The 23,247-nt window shown below is 42.8% G+C and overlaps 1 protein-coding gene across 1 annotated transcript in view; it reads right to left on the reverse strand.

Moving 5' to 3' along the window:
* The window catches only part of LOC128666712 (transcriptional regulator Myc-A-like), a 34,932-nt gene extending 14,178 nt beyond the window's left edge, over nt 1-20,754 (reverse strand). Inside the window, exon 1 of the mRNA XM_053721454.1 lies at nt 20,079-20,754. Within this exon, the coding sequence (XP_053577429.1) occupies nt 20,079-20,754 (676 nt within the window). The remainder of the gene's footprint in view (nt 1-20,078) is intronic.
* Nucleotides 20,755-23,247: the final 2,493 nt, after the last annotated feature.

Genomic DNA, 23,247 nt, shown 5'->3' on the forward strand with positions numbered 1-23,247 from the left:
AGAACTTGTAACGTCTAGAAGTTACAGAAAGAATACGATGTATCTTCTGCCAATGTCGAGTTAATCTTCGGGCTGTAAGATCAGAAGCAGGATTCACTGTGGAGGAAGTATGCAAAGGGAACGTCCTAGGCTGATATCCGTAAGCTGCATGAAAAGGAGAAGTCTGAAGGGAGGAATTGTACCGGGCATTATGGGCCAATTCAGCCAAAGGAAGGTAAGAAGTCCAGTTAGAATGATAATGATCCACATAATGTCTAAGATATGTTTCAAGACACTGGTTTACTCTTTCAGTCTGACCATTCGATTGTGGGTGGTGAGAAGTAGAGAGAGATATAGTAGTACCAAAATGTTTACAAAGTGACCTCCAAAATCGAGAAACGAATTGTACCCCTCTATCTGAAACAATATCAAGAGGAAATCCATGGATTCTTACAATATGTAGAATAAAAAGTTCAGAGAGTCTTTTGGCAGATGGTAATCCTGGCAAGGGTACAAAATGAGCCGTCTTAGTGAACCTGTCGACCACCACCCAGATAGTATTGTTCCCAGTGGACAAGGGAAGATCGGTAATAAAGTCCATGGATACATGAGTCCAAGGCTGGTGAGGTATAGGCAATGGTTGGAGTAATCCTGAAGGAAGTTGGCGTGGAGTTTTGTTCATGGCACATTGTGTGCATACTGAGACGTAATCCTTCACATCTTGAGAGAGTGTAGGCCACCAGACATGTTGTTTGAGGTTTCGAGTGGTAATACTGATGCCAGGATGTCCAGAAAGGGGACTATCATGAGCCCAAAATAAAATCTTGGAACGAAGGCGTTCAGGAACAAAGAGTAAACCATTGGGAGGTTTACAGGACAAAGGAAGACGCTCTTGAGCGGACTGTAATTCTTGTAACCAAGAAGTTGTTAACTGGGCAATGACTTCATGAGGTTGGAGAATGGTACCAGACTCAGGAACTGGGGTATCTTGAAATTGTCTGGAAAGTGCGTCTGCTTTAATATTTTTTGAACCAGGTATGTAAGACAAATTATAGTGAAACCGAGAGAAGAATAAGGACCAGCGTGCTTGCCTGGAATTTAGTCGTTTGGCTGTTTGGAGATACAGAAGGTTCTTATGATCAGTAAGTATAGTAAATGGCAAAGAAGTACCTTCCAGCCAATGTCTCCATTCATCCAATGCCATCTTGATGGCAAGCAACTCTTTATTCCCTACGTCATAGTTAAATTCGGAAGGAGTGAATTTTTTAGAGAAAAAAGCAACAGGATGAATCCTTCCAGTCTCTGGTATTCGTTGAGACAGAACCGCTCCAGCAGCAACAGAGGAAGCATCCACCTCCAGAATAAATTGAAACTCAGGATTTGGATGACGAAGGATAGGAGCTGAGGAAAAAGCTTCTTTGAGAGATTCAAAAGCTTCTATAGCCTCAGACGGCCATACTTTACAGTTTTGTCCTTTTCTTGTGAGAGAAGTAAGAGGAGAAGTAATAGTAGCAAAATTCTTGATGAACTTTCTGTAATAATTGGCGAAGCCTAGGAAACGTTGTAAAGCCTTCAAAGAATCAGGTCTAGGCCAATCCAAAATGGCAGAAAGTTTAGTAGGGTCCATTTCGAATCCAGATGCCGATATTACATAACCCAGAAAGGGTATGATTTTTTGATGGAAAGAACATTTCTCCAGTTTAGCAAACAGATGGAATTCTCTTAGACGTTGAAGTACTTTCTTGACGTGGTGCACATGATCTTGGTGGTTCTGAGAAAAAATTAAGATGTCGTCCAGGTATATGATAACAAAAATATTCAAAAAATCACGAAAGATCTCATTTACAAAATGCTGGAAAACCGCCGGAGCATTGCATAGCCCAAAGGGCATGACCAAATATTCATAATGCCCAAATCGAGTGTTAAAGGCAGTCTTCCACTCATCTCCTTTGCGTATACGGATCAAGTTGTATGCACCACGTAGGTCGAGTTTGGTGAAAATGGTGGCTCCCTGAAGATAAGTAAAAAGTTCAGGAATAAGGGGCAGAGGATAACTGTTCTTGATGGTAATCTGATTCAATCCACGATAATCAATACAGGGTCTTAATCCGCCATCCTTTTTTCCCACAAAAAAGAAACCAGCCCCTACAGGGGAAGAGGAGGGTCGAATAAATCCTCTAGCCAGATTGTCTTTTATATATTCTTCCAGAGCCATGTTTTCTGGTTTAGAAAGTGGATATGTTTTGCCTCGAGGATAGGCAGCCCCAGGAAGGAGGTCAATGGGACAATCAAAAGGGCGATGAGGAGGAAGACGTTCCGCTTCTTTTTTGGAGAAGACATCCACAAAGTCATGGTAATGCATAGGTAAGGATTCCGGAGTTTCAACTGTGAGAGCAATAGTGAGTGGTAACTTAGTAATCTCTTGAAGACATTTAGTCTGGCATGTAGATCCCCAGGAAGTGAGTTCACCGAAAGTCCAAGAAAAAATGGGATTGTGAATCTGGAGCCAGGGTAATCCCAAGATAATGGGAAATTGCGGAGTGGGAATGACATCGAAACAAATTGTCTCAGAATGAAGTATTCCTACGGTGAGGATTAAGGGTTGAGTAGAAAACTGAATGTATCCAGAACCCAAAGGATCTCCACTGACCGTAGAGACTGAAATGGAATACTCCTTCTTTAGTAAGGGTATAGAATGAGTAGAAACAAATGTAGAGTCAATGAACACACCTCCAGCACCAGAATCAATTAGGGCTTGGGTATAGATCTTCTTTTGTCCAATTAGAAGAGTTACTGGAACAAAGAGTTTCTTGTATAGGGAATGACCACTATTTTGGCTTAACTCAGTTCCCTGGACTAGAGTTAAGCCCTGGCTTTTACTGGCCTAGTAGGACAATCCCTTAATAAATGTCCTTTAAGGCCACAGTACAGACATAAGCCAAGAGTCCGTCTTCTTAAGCGTTCAGTCTCAGTTAATTTTATACTTCCTACTTCCATGGGTTCAGCCTGATCAGTAGTAGGAGAGGCTGGAGTGACTGGACTAGAAAAACGAGGAGCTAAACGAAAAGGAGTTCGAGTGGCAGTCCTCTGTGTTCTATCCTTTTCTTGTTGGCGTTCACGAAACCTGGCGTCGAGACAGATACAGAGATTTATTAAGGCTTCTAAGGACTCTGGAAGTTCACGATACACCAATTCATCCTTGAGACGCTCAGAAAGTCCTTTACGGAAAGCGGCTCTGAGTGCTCCCTGATTCCAAGTGGTTTCAGAGGCAAGGGTGCGGAACTCAATTGCATATTGAGAGACTGGTTGATTTCCTTGACGTAAATCCAGGAGAGTTGCTTCAGCAGCGGATGACCTTCCAGGTTTATCGAATACGTTTGAGAATGTAGATAGAAATGTATCAACATCCAACAGTATAGGATCATTCTTTTCTAGCAAAGGTGACACCCAAGCCAAGGCTTTTCCTTTCATTAAGGAAATAAGAAACGTGATTCTAGAAGAGGCAGTAGCAAAGAGAGTAGGGCTATTTCGGAAATGAAGACGGCATTGATTCAAAAAGCCTCTACATTCTTCAGGATTCCCATCATATTTATCCGGAAGAGGAATCCTGGGACTTAGTTGTACCTGAGACTGATTGTTAGGAATCGGAGGAGGTAATGCCTCAATCGGATTTGGATTGGGATTAGGATTGGGAGGTGCGGTAGCAACCAAATTTTGTAATAGAGCAGTAATTTGATCAAGTTTAGTGTCCAGAGACTGCAAGTGAGTGGCATGAGAACCCAAGAGCTGTCCCTGGTGAGCCACGGCCATAGATAATTCAGTGGGGTCCATTTTTATGGCCCGTTTGTAATGTCAGCCGCTCTGGAATCAATCCGGGATGTAACCCAACTGCTAGCGTGAATTGAAAGCACACGCTAGCACACTGAGAAATATCCAGGACGTGACCCACTCAGGAAGCAGATTAGAAGATAACAAAAATGAATATTGTTCCAGAATGCAGGAAAGCCACAAAGGATAAAACGTCCCTTTAAGTAGTACAAAGAACAAAAAGGAAATGCTCTTACTTTGAAGCTTCTGAAAAAGGTCCTCTTTAGCAGGCTTGTAAAACAAAGGAAAAGTTCTCTTTTGCAGCTTGTAAAAGTATAATGTCCCTTTAAGCAGGTTTATAACAAACAGAAAGGCAAAGTTCTCTTTTGCAGCTTGTAAAAGTAAATGTCCCTTTTAAGCAGGTGTATAACAAACAGAAAGGCAAAGTTCTCTTTTGCAGCTTGTAAAAGTATAATGTCCCTTTAAGCAGGTTTATAACAAACAGAAAGGCAAAGTTCTCTTTTGCAGCTTGTAAAAGTAAATGTCCCTTTTAAGCAGGTGTATAACAAACAGAAAGGCAAAGTTCTCTTTTGCAGCTTGTAAAAGTAAATGTCCCTTTTAAGCAGGTGTATAACAAACAGAAAGGCAAAGTTCTCTTTTGCAGCTTGTAAAAGTAAAATGTCCCTTTAAGCAGGTCTTGTTTAACAAAGAATAGGTTTAAAGGTAAAGGCCAAAGCAAGGTCAGGCAGGCAGAAGTCGGCATCCAAATATCAGCAAAAGGTATAGGCAAAAGACAGGGTCAGGCAAGCAGAAGTCGGCATCCAAGTGTCAGCAAAAGGGTAATAGCTACAGGCAAGGTCAGGCAGGCAGAAGTCAATGTCCAAATATCAGCAAGTAGGGATTAGGCAAGAGGCTTGGTCAGGCAGGCAGAAGTCGGTACACAGAAGAATAAAACTGATATGGTACTCACAATCCAGGGAAACAAACAAACGGGCCCAGATTCAGATCTCCCGCCGAGATTTAAAGGGCAGGAGCGTAACCGTCATCAGAGGGGTGTGAGAGAAAGCGTCATGTTGCTAAGCAACATGACGTCAGAGACACAGAGGAGTTCCGGGAGCCGCGGCGACACGGCGATGAACGGAAGCGCTCATGACACATACATACACACACATACAAACACACACACATATACACACACACACATAGATACACATATTAATGCACACATACATACACACACACACACACACATATTAACACACACAAACATACACACACACATATATTAACAAACACATATTAACACACACACATATTAATACACACACATATTATTACACACACACTAACACACACACACGTATACACACACATTAACACACACACACATACACACATATTAACACACACACACTTACATACACACACACATACACACATATTAACCAAAAGAAAGAATCAAAAGAAAACAAAACAATAGTGTATAACCTCAGCTCACGCCCTCTCACTACTGACAATATTAGTGTACTCAACAAAGGCTTATCCTTTGTACCTACCCCCAAGTGTGATTTATTTGATTTGTGTGTGGATATGGGACATTTTCAAAGACAACTTAAACTTAGAGATTTCTTTAAGGATAAAGGTGAGTATGCACATACACCTTTTAAGGCTGCAAGCACCTTTGAACCTCCCAATACACACTCATCTATTAAAACATTTCACCACATCTGTACTTCCTCCATCTCAGAGCTACACCAGTCCCTACGACGTTATAGGGACAATCTGACTAAAGCTGAAAGGCTAGCTATTAAGTCTCTGTCGACTGACAGTGGTATAGTGATTAGGCCTGCGGACAAGGGAGGAGCCACCGTAATTTTGGATTACTCCCAATATAAAATTGAGGCTATGAGACAATTACTTGATACCACTACCTACCGTAAACTTCACATGAATCCCACCTGAATGTACAAAAAAGAAATTGATGAATTTCTTAATTTGGCCTATCAGGCTAGTGTCATTGATGAGGACGCACAAGGTTACCTTACTGTGGATTACCCGATCTGCCTGATCCTGTACTTACTTCCCAATATCCACAAGTCATTGGATAACCCCCCGAATTGGCAGACCAATTGTGTCGGCAAGGGGGGTCATTGTTACAGCTATGTGGAGCTCTTAGCTAAAGGTAGAGTCAGCAGGAAAACTAAAAATGGAGATAGGAAATGACATATATAAAAACAATAAGTTTTATATTCTGTTTTATATACTATTTTACTTAAAGGGAATTTTTAGAAGTTTTAAAGATTTTAGGTTGTATGTACCATTGTAAGTTAGGATTTAGAACATTGTATGTTTAGGAGTCTGAATAAACCTATTGTTTTTATATATAAGTCATTTCCTATCTCCATTTTTAGTTTTCCTGCTGACTCTACCTTTAGCTAAGAACCCCTCTGGGGGTTGTTTAAGCGCTCCTCATAGCCAAATATTGTTTCCTATTTGAGATCTGGTTGAGAGATCTTGCAACTAGGAGCTTGTGTAGTAGCATTTTTGGTGCTGGTGAGACCCTTTTACGGTCATTGTTACAGCCGTTGGCTGAATTTGTATATTTCTATTTACAGCCTGTGGTTCAGAATACCCAAGCGCACCTTAAAGATTCATTTGAATTGATCAACTTGTTGAGAAACATTGATGGTATTAACCCCACTGACATTTTGGTAACCATGGACGTAGTGAGCTTGTATACGGTCATTCCCCATGCACATGGGATAGCCATGATTAGACAAGCCCTCATTAACAACACCCACTATGTGGGCCCCCCTATTGAGTTCTTACTACATCTCATAGAATTTTGTTTGGAAAAAACTTTTTTCGTTTTGAAGAGTCTTACTATCTTCAAACCATGGGCACGGCGATGGGGTCTAATATGGCCCCATCCTACGCCAACATTTACATGGCTATGTACGAGCATCAATACATTTTGCCGAAACAGTTGCCACTTAAATTTTACCGTCAGTATATAGACGATGTGTTTTTGATCTGGAGTAGTACTCCTGACTCTCTGTCTGATTGGGTGAATGATCTCAATAAACTTGACTCGACTATTCGGTTCAAAATGGAACAAAGCACTGACTGCATACATTTCCTTGACTTGGAGATTTTTAAAGTGAGACGGAGGGTGTAAATACACTACATACTACCCTATACAAGAAAGAGACTGATAGGAACTCCATACTCCATTACAGCAGCTTTCATCCTAGGTTTCAAAAAGATGGGGTGAGTTCCTCGCAGCTCCTGTGGGTGGTTCGCAATAATACGGATGACACACGCAAAGTATCACAACTTGAAGAGATGTCCCAAAGATTTCTCAAACGGGGGTATCCGTTGTCTCTGATTGAACAACAACGTCAGAAAGCCAGCGAATGGACACAGGATGCAGTGATCGCCAGAAAGACTACTACTGAGACCCGTGATCAGTTGAATTTCCTCACCACTTATACTCCTGGGTCTGAATTAATGAGTGCCACCATCAAGAAAAATTGGCTGATGCTGTCCAAGGATTCCAGTCTACCATTTCCAGATGCTCCAACACCACGGATGGTGTATAAGAGGGCTAGCAATTTACGAGATTTGCTAGTACTTAATGATCCAGTGCATTGTTATGCAAGACAAGGTTGGCTACCCAAGGGTAAGCCGGGATGTTACAGGTGTGGCAACTGTGTGACATGCAATAGCCTCATCATTGGGAATTCATTCCAACACCCTCACACCAATAAGCGGTTTAAGATTAACCACAGGCTAACATGTACGTCTGACTTTGTCATTTACGCCTTTATCTGTCCGTGCTCCATGTATTATATTGGAAAGACGTGACATCCTTCAGGGAAAGATTTGCTAACCATAAGTCTGCTATAAGGCAGGCTCTTGACAAGGGACTAGAAAGCAAAGACAGGCGCAGCCCAATTCAAGTGTAGTATTCTTTAATTCAGTGTAAGTGCACACATACAAATGGCTACTTACAAGAGGCACAAATAAAATCTGCATATAAAGGTATCTTTACATCCAAACTGTGTTATGATATAACATACAGCTATGAAACAAACTCTACGCGTTTCGTCTGAGGACGCCCAGACTTTCTCAAGAGATGAAAAATTAGAAGTGTTGCAACACGCTATTACAGTGGACACCTGCAACACGCTATTACAGTGGATCTACTTCCTGCTCAACAGAGCAACCGGCTTTTTTACAGCTCACAGACTTAACCCAGGAACGTAAGCGCCCCTCTGCTTTTCAGTTTCTCTGTTTTTCTACACTAACTTTTTCCTAGTCCTTTGGGGCTGCTACATCTCCCTGGGAGTATACCTCTAAATGCCAAGTGACTGAACTTTATGTACAATAATGCAAAGCTTTAACAAGCTCACCTGCCAATCAGTATCACCACACTCTGACTGGCTGGTAACTAATCATGCAATTAATGGTCCCTTTTATAAAGCCGGTAGGCACCATGCTTGCAACACTTCTAATTTTTCATCTCTTGAGAAAGTCTGGGCGTCCTCAGACGAAACGCGTAGAGTTTGTTTCATAGCTGTATGTTATATCATAACACAGTTTGGATGTAAAGATACCTTTATATGCAGATTTTATTTGTGCCTCTTGTAAGTAGCCATTTGTATGTGTGCACTTACACTGAATTAAAGAATACTACACTTGAATTGGGCTGCGCCTGTCTTTGCTTTCTTTTCACAGACTACTACCTGCTGGAGGTGTTTGGAGAATACACCCCCCTTTGTCTCAGGCAGCGCTCATCACTACAGTGACACAGGAAGCAGACTATCACTGACACCTGCAACACGCTATTACAGTGGATCTACTTCCTGCTCAACAGAGCAACCGGCTTTTTTACAGCTCACAGACTTAACCCAGGAACGTAAGCGCCCCTCTGCTTTTCAGTTTCTCTGTTTTTCTTGACAAGGGACGTTCGGACCAGCCGGTGGCACGTCATTTTCTAAATGCTGGACACCCAATTGCATCACTTCGCACCATCCAGATTGATCATGTACCCCGCTCTAACAGGGGGGTGACAGAGGACAGAGACTACTACAACTGGAAGCACGTTGGATATTCAACCTTGACACGGTTACCCCCTGTGGACTAAACAAAAACATTGACTTTGGCTGCTGCTATAAGACCAGATGAATTTTTTTATCTGTGTCTGTTTGTTATATGATGTGTCTTTTTCTTACTCCCCTTCTAACAATGTGGCCGGTATTGGTCCCTTTGCATAGTTGATATGTATTAAGTAATACACACTATGTTCTTGCATATATCGTTTTTGATATGCTGGGGTGTCATCTATTTTTGTGGGTCTGTCACCTTGATACCTCTGAGTATAGAGGGTGCTACCCGCGCTTCTAGATTTATATTAATTGGTTTAATTGAGCCCCTGTAACTATGTTCTCCTTATTTACACTGTTATTGTTTTGGGTGCTTATGGTTGCTGTCATGTTGGCCCCTGTCAGTATTCGCCGCTTGTGGTACCGCTCACATCTCCCGTGTTTGCTTGCATTACTCAGTGATGCGCTTTGCTCGTTGTCTCATTTGTTTATGCATGACATGCTTGGGGTGGAGCCGGCTGACCCGTTTCCAGGTGATGCATCTTGTCTCTGCAGCTGTTTGCAGTTGCTCATTACTTGTGGGTGTTTACCACTCGGGCGTCCTGATTGGCTATGACTTAAAGGAGGTGGGTATTTAAGGGTGGAGGGTAGCTGTATGTGTTATGTCTGTCCTGGCTTAGGTTTACCATTGACAAAAGCCCATGTGAGGGCTGAAACGTTTGGTTATTTACACATTAAACGGATTAAAAATTCCTGCTGTGTGAAGTTTTTGCTGGATACGGAACCCATCCGTTTGGATCCTTCACCACTTGCTACTATATATATATATATATATATATATACACACACATATGTATTTATGTCTGTAAATACACATGTAAACACATATAGATATATACTGTATATATAGATATTATGGGGCTCGCCAGAAACAACAGTTATGAAGCAGCGGTCACAAAGACCGCTGCTCCGTAACCTGTCCGCCTGCTCTGTGCAGGCGGACAGACATCGACGCAAATCAACCCGATCTAGTACGATCGGGTTGATTGACACCCCCCTGCTGGCGGCCGATTGGCCGTGAGTCAGCAGGGGGCGGCGTTGCACCAGCAGCTCTTGTGAGCTGCTGGTGAAATGCTGAATACGGCGAGCGTATTGCTCGCCGTATTCAGCGAAGTCTGGCAGACTTGATCCGCACTGTCGGATCAGGTCCGCCAGACTTTGATAACTAGAGGCCATAGTCTTAGAAAGCATGAAAATAATTCATTACTGCTGTATGAAACTAGCAGCCGAGCGTTTAAGGAACTGAATGTGACAAATTCATGTCTGTACAGCTGAAAGGGCATTTCATACACCAAGGGCTAGATTATAAGTGACACTTTTTTTTTTTGTGTAAGCGAAAACTCAGCTAGGATTTTAATTTTTGCGCTTGTCAGGTTGTATTACAAGTTTTAAAGTTTTAAAAAAATAATAATTTTGCGCTAGCATAAACACGAATAGTGCGAAAAACCTAACTTGAGTTTTTGCGTGCGCGTGCATGTATTCCCCCATAGAGATCAATAGAGAAAAAAGTCTAACACCAGAGATCGCACAAACTCCATCGCATTTTCGCATTCCCCATAGAAGTCGATGGAAAAAAAAATTGTTGGAAAAACAAACACCCATCACGCATACAACATAGCCTATTCACATTAGCTAATGTCAAATATTTACAGTAAATACATTGTTAAAATCTTTATTTAATATGTTTTATCATATTTGTATCTGCTTAAAGGGACAGTCAACTCAATTTTTTATTGTTTTAAAATCTAGATAATCCCTTTATTACTCATTCCCCGGTTTTGCACAGAAAACACTGTTATATTAATACCCTCTTTACCTCTGTGATTACCTTGTATCTAAGCATCTTCTGACAGCCCCCTGATCACATAACTTTATCTATTGACTTGCATTTAAGCCAATTAGTGCTGTGTTTTTATCCACTGGCGTCAGCACAATGTTATCTATATGCTCACATGAACTAGCAATCTCCTGTTGTGAAAAGCTAATACAAAAGCATGTGATCATGGGGCTGTGTTTAGGGACTTAGAAATAGGCAGAATGTAGAGGTTTAAATGTTATAAAGTATATTAATATAACCAATGGGTAGTAAAGGCGTTATCTATCTTTTTATACAATAACAACTTTTGTGTTGACTGTCCCTTTATTGGCAAAGGGATATAATGCACTTATTAGAGCTGCAACAACTAATCAATATAATCGATTATGAAAATAGTTGTCAACGAATCTCATAATCGATTAGTTGGTTTGCGATTAGTTGGTCTGTGCACAGCACCATCTGCTTCACTCCAATAAGCTCCTGCACATGGTATTTTAGTTTATAGTTATGTTCTTAGCCTAAAGGACGTCAACAGATGTTTACTTTTCCCTTTCTTCCAGGCAGTATAAGTTTTTTTAAAGTTTACAACTACTCCTGGCTTATGCGCAACCCACAGACAGTAGGAGTCATCATACGGATTGTTTATATTAATCAAGTGATTTGGGACTAGGCTTCGCATGATATAGTGCCGAGCTTGTTATTTACGCCTAGATTGATGGGAGTTATTTGAAGTGATGTGCACTATTAGCTGATTGCATGCTGTATAGATAAATGTGCAAGGCTTTGTCCTGTTATTGATACATAGGCCTCTATTTATCATAGGTCTTGCGGACCTGATCTGACAGTGCGGATCAGGTCCGCAAACCCTCGCTAAATGCGGAGAGCAATACGCTCTCTGCATTTAACATTACACCAGCATCTCACAAGAGCTGCTGGTGCAACGCCACCCCCTGCTGACTCGCGGCCAATCGGCCGCCAGCAGGGGGGTGTCAATCAACCCGATCGTACTCGATCGAGTTAATTTCCGACGATTCCTGTCCGCCTGCTCAGAGCAGGCGGACAGGGTTATGGAACAGCGGTCTTTAGACCGCTGCTTCATAACTTGTGTTTCTGGCGAGTCTGAAACACGGCATTTCAAGCTCACAAAGATAAATATCCCACCTTTGCAAAACTCTACTTATATATCTCAGGCACCTCAACACCATCTAAGCGTCTCTTCTCTGCTACAGGCAAAATAGCTTGCAAAAAAAGATTCAGCCACAGCCAGAAGCATGTAGACATGTTAACATTTTTGCATTTCAATGCAAAGTTTCCAAAAAAATGAATAACAGAATGTTATAAACAATAAAAAGTTCTACCTCTTTTAAAAAAAGTTTGTGGTTTTGTTTTGCTTAATTATAAAAATGTGCTCTGCTGCTTACAAATTGAACAAACAGTTGTGTTAATGTAAAGTTTTAGTCTGAAGTTTTATATTTGTAACACTAAGTTTGAATATTTTATTTTAAATACAGGAAAAAATTATTGATTGTTTTTTTTATCCGATTAGTCAAATAAAAATCGATTATGGAAATAATCGTTAGTTGCAGCCCTAGCACTTATATATATATATGTGTGTGTAAATATATATTAATGTTTTTATATATGTATTTATGACTGTAAATACATATACTGTATACACACATAAATATATTATATGTACACATATATACAAACATATAAAAGAAAATTTATGCTTACCTGATAAATGTATTTCTTTTTTGACACGATGAGTCCATGGATCATCATAATTACTAATGGGATATTCACCTCCTGGTCAGCAGGAGGAGGCAAAGAGCACCCCAGCAGAGCTGTTAAATAGCTCCTCCCTTCCCTCCCACTTCAGGCATTCAACCGAAGTTAGGAAGAGAAAGGAAAAGCCAAGGTGCAGAGGTGTCTGAAGTTTACAATAACCCACAACCTGTCTAAAAGAACAGGGCGGGCCGTGGACTCATCGTGTCAAAAAAGAAATAAATTTATCAGGTAAGCATAAATTTTCTTTTCTTTTTTAAGACACGATGAGTCCACGGATCATCATAATTACTAATGGGATTCAATACCCAAGCTAGAGTACACAGATGATACGGGAGGGACAAGACAGGTAACCTAAACGAAAGGCACCACTGCTTGAAGAACCTTTCTCTCAAAAGCGGTCTCAGCCAAAATAAAAGTATCAATTTTAAAGAACTTTGAAAAGAGTGAAAAGAGAGGACCAAGTTGCCTCCTTGCAAACCTGTTCCACAGAAACTTCCTTTGTGAATGGCCATGAGGAAGCAACAGACCTTATGGAATGAGCCGTAACTCTCTCTGGAGACTGCGGACCAGTAATGGCACTCGTTTTATCAACCTTGGAAGGATGAAGAGCTGAGTCGGCCCAGCCGGGACCTTTGGACAGGCTTTTGTAGTCAGGGCATGTAATCAACTGAGCTACCTCACTGGATATACTCTTCAGTCAAAAACAAAGAGAAGTAGTCGTAGCTTTCAGTCCCTTACGTTTTCCTGGGAAAACCACAAGAAAAGACTGACGAAAATCCTTAGACGCCTGCAGGAGAAAACTTTAAGGCACGGACCACGTCCAGATTGTACAGATTTGTTACTTCTGAGAAGAAGGATTAGGACACAAGGAAGGAACAACAATCTTCTGATTAATGTTCCGATCAGAAGTAACCGTAGGAAGAAATCCTAATGTAGTACATAAAACTACCTTATCTGAATGGAAAATAAGGTAAGAAGACTCATACTGCAATGCCGAGAGCTCTGACTCTCTACAAGCATAAGAAATAGCAACAAGAAATAAAACTTTCCAAGATAACAACGTAATATATAAGAAATGCATAGGCTCAAATGGAGCCCCTTGAAGAAGTTTAAGAACTAAATTCAGACTCCTTGGAGGAGTTAATGGATTGAACACAGGCCGGATCCTGACCAAAGCCTGACAAAATGATTGTACATCCGGAACATCTGACAGACGTTTGTGAAACAAAAAGGATAATGCAGAGATTTGACCCTTTAGGGAACTAGTCGATAAACCTTTCTCCAAACCTTCTTGGAGAAAAGACAAAATCCTAGGAATCCTAAGAGAAAATGACGCCATATCTTATGGTAAATCTTTCTAGTTACAGGCTTGCTAGCCTGAATCATGGTCTCTATGACCGAGACAGAAAAACCTTGCTTGGATAAAATTAAGCGTTCAATCTCCAAGCAGTCAGCTTCAGAGAAACTAGATTTTGGTGAAAGGCCCTTGAATTAAAAGGTCTTTTCTCAACGGAAGTCTCCAAGGTGGCAAAGATGTCCACCAGATCTGCATACCAAATCCTGCGAGGCCAAGCAGGAGCAATGAGGTTCACCGATGCCCTCTCCTGCTTGATCCGAGCAATGAACCGAGGAAGAAGCGCAAACGGAGGAAATAGGTATGCAAGGCTGAAGGATCAAGGAACCGCCAGAACATCTATCAGTTCCATCTGGGGATCCCTGGACCTTGACCCATATCTCGGGAGCTTGGCATTCTGTCAAAATGACATGAGATCCAATACATTGAAGATCGCTCTCAGCTCCAGATGTCTCTATGAAAAACAGACTCTGGTTGAGTCCAAACCCCCCCCTAAGCCCTTAGAGAGCCCTTCAGAAGTATTTGAGGAGACAAATCGGTATAATCTCCGATACATTGCCTGAGCATGCTTAACTGCAGGGGTCTGAGATGGGACCGAGCAAACGGGATGAGGATTTCCGCCACTATCAGCTCGATTAACTCCACACACTGAGCCACAGAAGTCCGAGGAGTGGACTGAATGATAAGATAATTATCGATAATTTCTGATTTTCTGATATCCTTTCAGAAAAAAACTTAATTGAAATGTAATCCATTAAATTTCCCAGAAGTTACCCTTGTGCATAGGACTGAGGAACACTTTTCCAAATATACCTTCCACCCGTGAAATCGCGGGAAGGATAACACCATGATCGTGTGAAATCTTACTTGCTGTAAGGATGGTGCCTGGACTAGGATGTCTTCCATATAGGGCTCCAAAAAAACATGGATTTGAACCTGCAACCTTGCAAGTCTGAATTCGGCATGCTATCCCCTAAGCTACAACAGAAGGGATCTGCAATGCCCCGAAACCAAAGCACCGCCAACAGCGATCCCAGAGCCTGAAAATTCTGAGAGCTGTTGCAAGACCGAAGGCAAACCTTAGAACTGAGACGATTCTTATGAATGGCACACGTCCCAAACTTAAAGTCAATGTTTAAATGTATTGGGTACTTGAAAAGCGCTACTAATCACCCGAAAGGGTCTCAAGGCGCTGCTCATATTATAGACCTTGAAAGGAGGAAAGGCTGAGCGGACCTCACCAGGGATCGAAACTGCAACCCTTGGGTTGCTACAGAGCTCATCCCCAATGCCCTAGCATGCTGAGCTATCTGTCCCCACTGTTGTCATAAATTGACCCTCATGGATCAAGGGAAAAAAAAACGAACGAATAGCTTCCATCTTGAAGGACAGAATACATAAAATCTTGATTAGACTCGTAAGATTCTCAAAAGTGGTCTGCAAGTATCCTCTTTTGTGGGAACCACAACCCGATTGGGATACGAAACCCAGACCCTGTACCTGCATTGGAACAGGAACAATCATTCCCAGGTCTGAGAGGTCTCCTACGTAAAGTAAGAACGCCTCACCCTTTGTGCAATCTGCAGATAATCTTAAAAGCAGAAAACCTGCCTCTGGGAGGAAAATTATTGAACTCTAATTGTATCCCTGGGACACTACTTTCTATTGTCCAGGAATTCTGAACATCTTGAACTCAAGCTTGAGCGAAACGTCTGCCCCATACAAAATATACGAACCCGGATCGGGGCATATCCACCATGCTGTCTTTGAGTCAACAGCAGACCATCTAGATCTTTTTTTTTTTTTATTCTCTGAATTTCAAGAGATTAATTCCCTCAAGCCAGGTCCCAACAAGGTCTTCCCCTTGTAAGGAATCACTAAAAACTTATACTTAGAGCATTCCGTAGAACAAGGCTCTAACCATAATGCTCTGTGATATGTAACAGAGAAACCTATGCTCCCTGTTTAATAACTTGAAAGCAAGAATTTGAAATAAAGGAAATAGCCAAGTTGAAAACTTTCTTCCTATCCAGGATTTTATCCAGGGGAGTCTCTGACTTAGGAACATCAGACAACGCATCAAACCATATGCTGTTGCACTAGTGATGGTAACAAAGTACCCAGCTGGATGCCATTGTAAGCCCTGGTATACATCCCTTTCCCAACTATCCTCTAAGGGTTTAGTAGTTTTCTTAGCTAAGCTGGAAACTACTCTTTAGCAGAGTCGGCTATGGGAAACATCCCTTTAAAATATAGGGAATGTGGCCTTAGAACCTACTGGATGTTTAGGTAGGTTACACCAGTAGTGTCGTTCAGGCAGCTAAAACCTCCCAAAGTAACAAATGGAGGTGTACAAACTACAAATAAAACTGAGAGAAAAACAATCTCAGGATTGAATAAAGATATTATTCATCTGAGTCTGATAATTCCCTCTCAGATAATCCTGAAGTATCTTCCTCCTTCAGTAACGAGGAACCATTCGGATAAAACCTGGCAACAGCGGCTGGATTCAAACTGCTAGCCCTACATCTGGTAGGTTGCTTGCTTACCCACCAAGCCACCGGAGATTTTGATCTACTGAATAAATCAATTTTCTCTAGAAATGTGTTCTACCTCTTGAGAAAAACATATAATGCATCGCAACTCCATGGAGTGTGAAAGGAAGCGCAGGGCACTGCATGTGGGCCATAAAATGTTGTGGGACACTATAGGAGAAATTTGTGGCATAGATTGACCAATGTCAACCGGCTCCTAAACAGCCATTGCCTTAGAAGGAGCATTATTTTTTGTGTGCCTTTGTTCCATCCTAAGTCACAAAGGATGAAATAAACAAACAACTGAAGTTCTTTTAATAAAATTGACAGATAAAAAAAAACGTTACTGTCTCTTTAAATTTCAAACTGACACTCTTTCTTTATGCATGCAGGATTGAAACAGAGTAGTAAACAAAATTGCAGGACCTACTGAAAAACCTCAGAAATTGTGCTGAGGAGCCCATCTGCCCAAAGTATAAATGTCATAAGACTCATTTAGCACCTCAGAGAATGCATTTCAAACTGTTTATTGTTCCATAGATAAACAATATACATAACAAGTCTGACACTGTACATTTCATAGTGCTTTGAAGAAATAACAACACTAAATACACTAAAAGGCTGTGTTAGATGCTCTGCCCTCCGATATAATAATGGAGGTGAAGAGCGCAATCCAACACAGTCCCGACATAGCTCCGCCCCTCGTGGGCGTGACAACACTCCATCTCCCGGCACCCTTATTGACTGTGCCCAGGGATAGAGGAAATGCAAGCCAAAAAACGGCACCAAAAGCAACTCCGCCCATCGTGGGCGTCACAGCAATCAGACTCCCGGTCACCATTAATATTTTATAGATAGGTCACCGGGAGCTAGATCAACCAGTACGCAATGTGACAAACTGGGGATGAGCATGCCACCGCATGTCAGACAGTTCCAGAGCCCAAAAGAGCGACCCAAACACTAGCACACAAAGTGACAAATTGGGGAGGAGCATGCCACCGCATCTCAGGCAGCTCCAGAGCCCAAAAGAGTGACCCAAACATTAGTACTCAATGTGAAAAATTGGAAACGAGTATGCTACCGCATGTCAGGTAGCTCCAGAGCCCAAAAGAGTGACCCAAACACTATTTTCTGAGACCATTATTACAGTGTCCCAAGTGATTGATTCCTTCCACATTAAATCTCTTTAGCCCCAGTGCCTGCCAAAAAAACTGTGCTGTCGTAGGATCCCCTACCCTATATAATACTAGGAGGTTAACGTCCTTATAAAAGAGATATATCTCAATCAAGTGCTCCACTTCCTCTGAGGTTCCCAGACCCAGAATAAAAAGTTGGCACTTACCTTTAAAATCTGCCCGAGCAGGGCAGCTCAGCAAGTTTAGGAGGTCTTTTCCCTCCCATAGCCCTGTGGAATAAATTAAGCCTGAGTTAAATGTGCTTAGGCTATCAGGATAAGGGCAGCATAAATGTATGGGAGGCGCAGTGAGAATTATGTCCCACAAGTTCCCATTGCTCTAAAGCCACCAAAAGCTCTACTGTAGAGACTGATATGGACTACGGCTACACCCTAGAATAAAGTAGCAGACTCTGGCACTACTTTAAAAATAATAAACTCTTGATTGAAGAATCTAATCTAACACCTCACTTTGCCACTTCCTATCACTAACGTAGGCCAAGAGAATGACTGGAGTGGGAGGGACAGGAGGAGCTATTTAACAGCTCTGCTGTGGTGCTCTTTGCCTCCTCCTGCTGACCAGGAGGTGAATATCCCATTAGTAATTATGATGATCCATGGACTCATTGTGTCTTAAAAAAGAAATACAAAAGAAATACACATACAAATACGTATTTAGCAATGTTTATTTATGTGCAGCCTTTTTTTTCTAATTCCCGAGACCTCATATCTTTGAGCCATTATAACTTTTTTGTAGTATATTGTTTTAAATCATTTTTATTAGACAGTGTTATTATAAATGTAAATGTACGTTGTAATTTATTTTTCATATGGTTTGTGACACTTTTTTGTTTTGTGAAACAGTTAACGAGAGCGGTACCAGGTTGCAGTAATTATTCTATCTTAAATTGCTCACTCATTCATGTTTACGAATGAGCAATAAACCTGACGCGCTCAAACCCCTTTTCGCTCTTGCACATAACTGTTAGCTCTAACAAGACAACCACGAGTGATTCTCAGAAGTACTCACCGGAGTCACTGCTGATGGGTGGAGTACTGCTATTGATGTTACTGCTGATGGGTGGAGTACTGCTATTGATGTTACTGCTGATGGGTGGAGTACTGCTACTGCTGATGGGTGGAGTACTGCTATTGATGTTACTGCTGATGGGTGGAGTACTGCTATTGCGGTCACTGCTGATGGATGGAGTACTGCTATTGCGGTCACTGATGATGGGTGGAGTACTGCTATTGTGGTCACTGCTGATGGGTGGAGTACTGCTATTGATGTCACTGCTGATAGGTGGAGTACTGCTATTGCGGTCACTGCTGATGGGTGGAGTACTGCTATTGATGTCACTGCTGATGGGTGTAGTACTGCTATTGCAGTCACTGCTGATGGGTGGAGTACTGCTATTGCGGTCACTGCTGATGGGTGGAGTACTGCTATTGATGTTACTGCTGATGGGTGGAGTACTGCTATTGCGGTCACTGCTAATGGGTGGAGTACTGCTATTGCGGTCACTGCTGATGGGTGGAGTACTGCTATTGCGGTCACTGCTGATGGGTGGAGTACTGCTATTGATGTCACTGCTGATGGGTGGAGTACTGCTATTGCGGTCACTGCTGATGGGTGGAGTACTGCTATTGCGGTCACTGCTGATGGGTAGAGTACTGCTATTGCGGTCACTGCTGATGAATGGAGTACTGCTATTGATGTCACTGATGGGTGGAGTACTGCTACTGCTGATGGGTGGAGTACTGCTATTGATGTCACTGCTGATGAGTGGAGTACTGCTATTGCGGTCACTGCTGATGGGTGGAGTACTGCTATTGCGGTCACTGCTGATGGGTGGAGTACTGCTATTGCGGTCACTGCTGACGGGTGGAGTACTGCTATTGCGGTCACTGCTGATGGGTGGAGTACTGCTATTGCAGTCACTGCTGACGGGTGGAGTACTGCTATTGCGGTCACTGCTGATGGGTGGAGTACTGCTATTGCGGTCACTGCTGACGGGTGGAGTACTGCTATTGCGGTCACTGCTGATGGGTGGAGTACTGCTATTGCAGTCACTGCTGATGGGTGGAGTACTGCTATTGCGGTCACTGCTGACGGGTGGAGTACTGCTATTGCGGTCACTGCTGATGGGTGGAGTACTGCTATTGCAGTCACTGCTGACGGGTGGAGTACTGCTATTGCAGTCACTGCTGACGGGTGGAGTACTGCTATTGCGGTCACTGCTGACGGGTGGAGTACTGCTATTGCAGTCACTGCTGACGGGTGGAGTACTGCTATTGCAGTCACTGCTGACGGGTGGAGTACTGCTATTGCAGTCACTGCTGACGGGTGGAGTACTGCTATTGCAGTCACTGCTGACGGGTGGAGTACTGCTATTGCGGTCACTGCTGACTGGTGGAGTACTGCTATTGCAGTCAGTGCTGATGGGTGGAGTACTGCTATTGCGGTCACTGCTGATGGGTGGAGTACTGCTATTGCTGTCACTTCTGATGGGTGGAGTGTCCATGGTTAAATCTTTGACCAGGTGGGTTGGGTTGGCTTTTGAGATTGTTGCACTGACTGGACATGGAAAACCCACAGATGGATCAATACAGCCAGAACTAAGGTCCTGCAGGTGGCTATGACTGGACCTTACTGGACTCTCATGGCCAGAGTGAGTCTTCTGCAGGATCTGCTGCTGAGGCTGGTTGTGTGAAGACAAGGAGCCCTCCTTCCTGGATAGCTGGTAAGATGGCAGCTTTTCAGAGACCACTTTCTCCGACTTGGCTGCTGCAGAGAAGCCACTCCACATACAATCCTGTATAATTATGGAATTGGCAGAGGTCTCATCATCAGGCTCATGTATAAAGCTTGGATTCACCATATCCCCTCCAAGAAACTCAGTGACCATCTCTAACTGGTCTTCAGAGGATAAAACCAGGCTGGAAAGACTGGACCTGTGACTGGGAGAAACTGGTGGGGTGGTAAAGAGCTCAAACTTCTTCCAGATCTCTTCACTGGGGGCCGGAGGCTGTAATCTGCTGTGCTGCTGCTGTTCCTCCTCAAAGTAGAAATACGGCTGCATTGAGTCATAGTCATAGTTCTGACTCTGGGAAGATGAATCGAGAGCCATTGTCTCTGCTCACTCTCCCAAAGGTCTGAAAAAATAACATAGCATTAGTTAACAAAATGTGACATGTTACAGAAAAACAAAATGTGATGCTTACCTGATAAATTATTTTCTTTCCTGGCAGGGAGAATCCACAAATTCATTCATTACGGTTGGGAATTCAACACCTGGCCATCAGGAGAAAAAAACACCCCAGCCAAAGCTTATAAATATCCCTCCCACTTCCCCTACTCCCCCAGTCATTCAGCCGAGGAAAAAAAGGAAAAGCAGGAGAAACACCAGGGGTATAGAGGTGCCAGAAGATAAAGAGACAGAAGATAAAGAGACACGCAGACTTAAAATTAATAGGGTGGGTTTGTGGACAGGTAGAGTCCCCAAATTCATTCATTTCTGTTGGGAATCCAATACCAAAGCTAGAGAGGACACAGAATGAACAGGGAGGGAAAATAAGGCAGGCAAACTCACTACATCCAGATTGTGTAGCAAACGTTCCTACTAAGAGGAAGGATCGGGGCAAAAGGAAGGCACTACAATCTCTAAATTTATATGGCAATCAGAGACAAATGTAGTAAGAAAACCTAACTTAGTTCATAAAAACAGCCTTATCCGCATACAAAACGGAATAAGAGGATCACACTGTAAGGCAGATTCAGAAATCTCTGCGAGTAGAAGCAATAGCCAACAAAAATAAATCTTTCCAAGAGAAAAGTTTAAGGTCAACAGAATGCAATGGGGCCGATTTATTAAGGGCCCTGAATGCCCCTGTTTCCGCGCGAGCCTTCAGGGGCAGGGTGCGTCATTGCACAAGCAGTTCACCAAAACTGCTTGTGCAATGTTAAATGCAGACAGCGTATGATGTCGGCATTCAGCGATGTCGGGCGGACATGATCTGCTACAGCGGATCATGTTCGTCCAACTGTTAATAAATCGGCTCCATAGGCTCAAACTGAGCCTGTTGCATTACATGAAGAACAAAATTAAGGTGGCTCCAATGAGGAGCAACAAAATGTAAACACAGGGCTGACTTTAAACAGAGCCTGAACAAAGGACTGCACATCAGGAAAATTAGCTAGCTTCTTGTGCAGTAACACAGAGAGAGCAGAGATCTGATCCTTGAGAGAACAAGCTGACAAACCTTTCTCCAAACTATCCCGGAGAAAAAACAGAATCCAAGGAACCCTCACCCTGTGCCAAGGGAAACCTTGATCCACACACCAAGCCAGATAAGATATGCCACACCTTGTGGTAGATATGACGAGAATCGGTTTATAAACCTGGATCGGGGTATCAATGACCCATGCAGAAAGACCTCCTTTGGACAGCACTATGTGTTCGGTCTCCACGCAGTCAACCTCAGAGAACCTAGAATATGGTAAAGGAACGGACCCAGAAGCAGAAGGTCCGTCCCAAGAGGCAATCGCCACAGAGGAGGACATCCTTACTAAATCCCTAAACCAGGTCCTGAGGACCATGCTGGAGCAATCTGAATCACAGAGGCTCGTTCCTGATTGATTACCCTAGGAAGGAGCGTAAAACGGAGGAAACAGACAAATAAGAAAGAATTTCCATGGAACTGCTAACTCGTCCACCAACACTGCTTGAGGATCCCACGATCATGGCAGCTCGGTATTGAGACGAGAGGCCATGAGGTCTATCTCTGGAACCCCCCACCTGAGAGGTAACTTGGAGAACACCTCAGGGACGGTAGTCCATTCCCTGGGGTGGAAGGACTGTCTGCTCAAGAAATCTGCTTCCCAATTTTCTACCTCCAGGATGAGAATTGGCAATAATTGTGAGACTCCGCTCACTGAATTATACGAGACATCCCTCTCAATGCCAGGGAACTTTTCATTCCCCCTTGGAGAATGATATATGCCACAGAAGAAAAGTTGTCCGACTGCTAAAACGGATAGAACTAAGCTGAGGCCATGCCATCAGAGCATCGAAAACGGCACTCACTTCTAGAATATTCATTGGAAGGGAAGGACTCCTCCAGCGACCAGAATCCCTGATCCTTCAGGGGACCCCAGAACGCTCCCCAGCCATGAAGACTGGCATCCATAGTCACAATCTCCCAGGATGGACTCAAAAGGCACGTGCCTTAAGGCAGGAGATACAGACAGGGCCACTAAGAGAGAGAGTCCCTCGTCTAGTAGTCCAGGAAGATGCCCAGAGGTAGATCGAAATGTACGCTGATACAGCCTGAGTATACATAGTTATAGAGGTCGCAGAGGGAGCGAGCAAAATTAATAATATCCATGGTAGTTAGCATGAGCTCACTACCTCCATGTATTAAGCCGCTGAGGGACAAGCATAGAACTGAGATTTCCGTAATGGAAAATTGCATCACTGACGAATCGATAATCGCTCCCAGATAACACACTCAGGAGTTGGAAACCAGCTAGCTCTTACCCAGATTTATCTTCAACCCAAGGTCCCAAAGGAAACAAAGAAGAGAATCTGTGAAAGCTCCTGCTAACGGAAAAGATGGAGCTG

This window comes from Bombina bombina, chromosome 7 (assembly GCF_027579735.1).
Source record: "Bombina bombina isolate aBomBom1 chromosome 7, aBomBom1.pri, whole genome shotgun sequence".
NCBI lineage: Eukaryota > Metazoa > Chordata > Amphibia > Anura > Bombinatoridae > Bombina > Bombina bombina.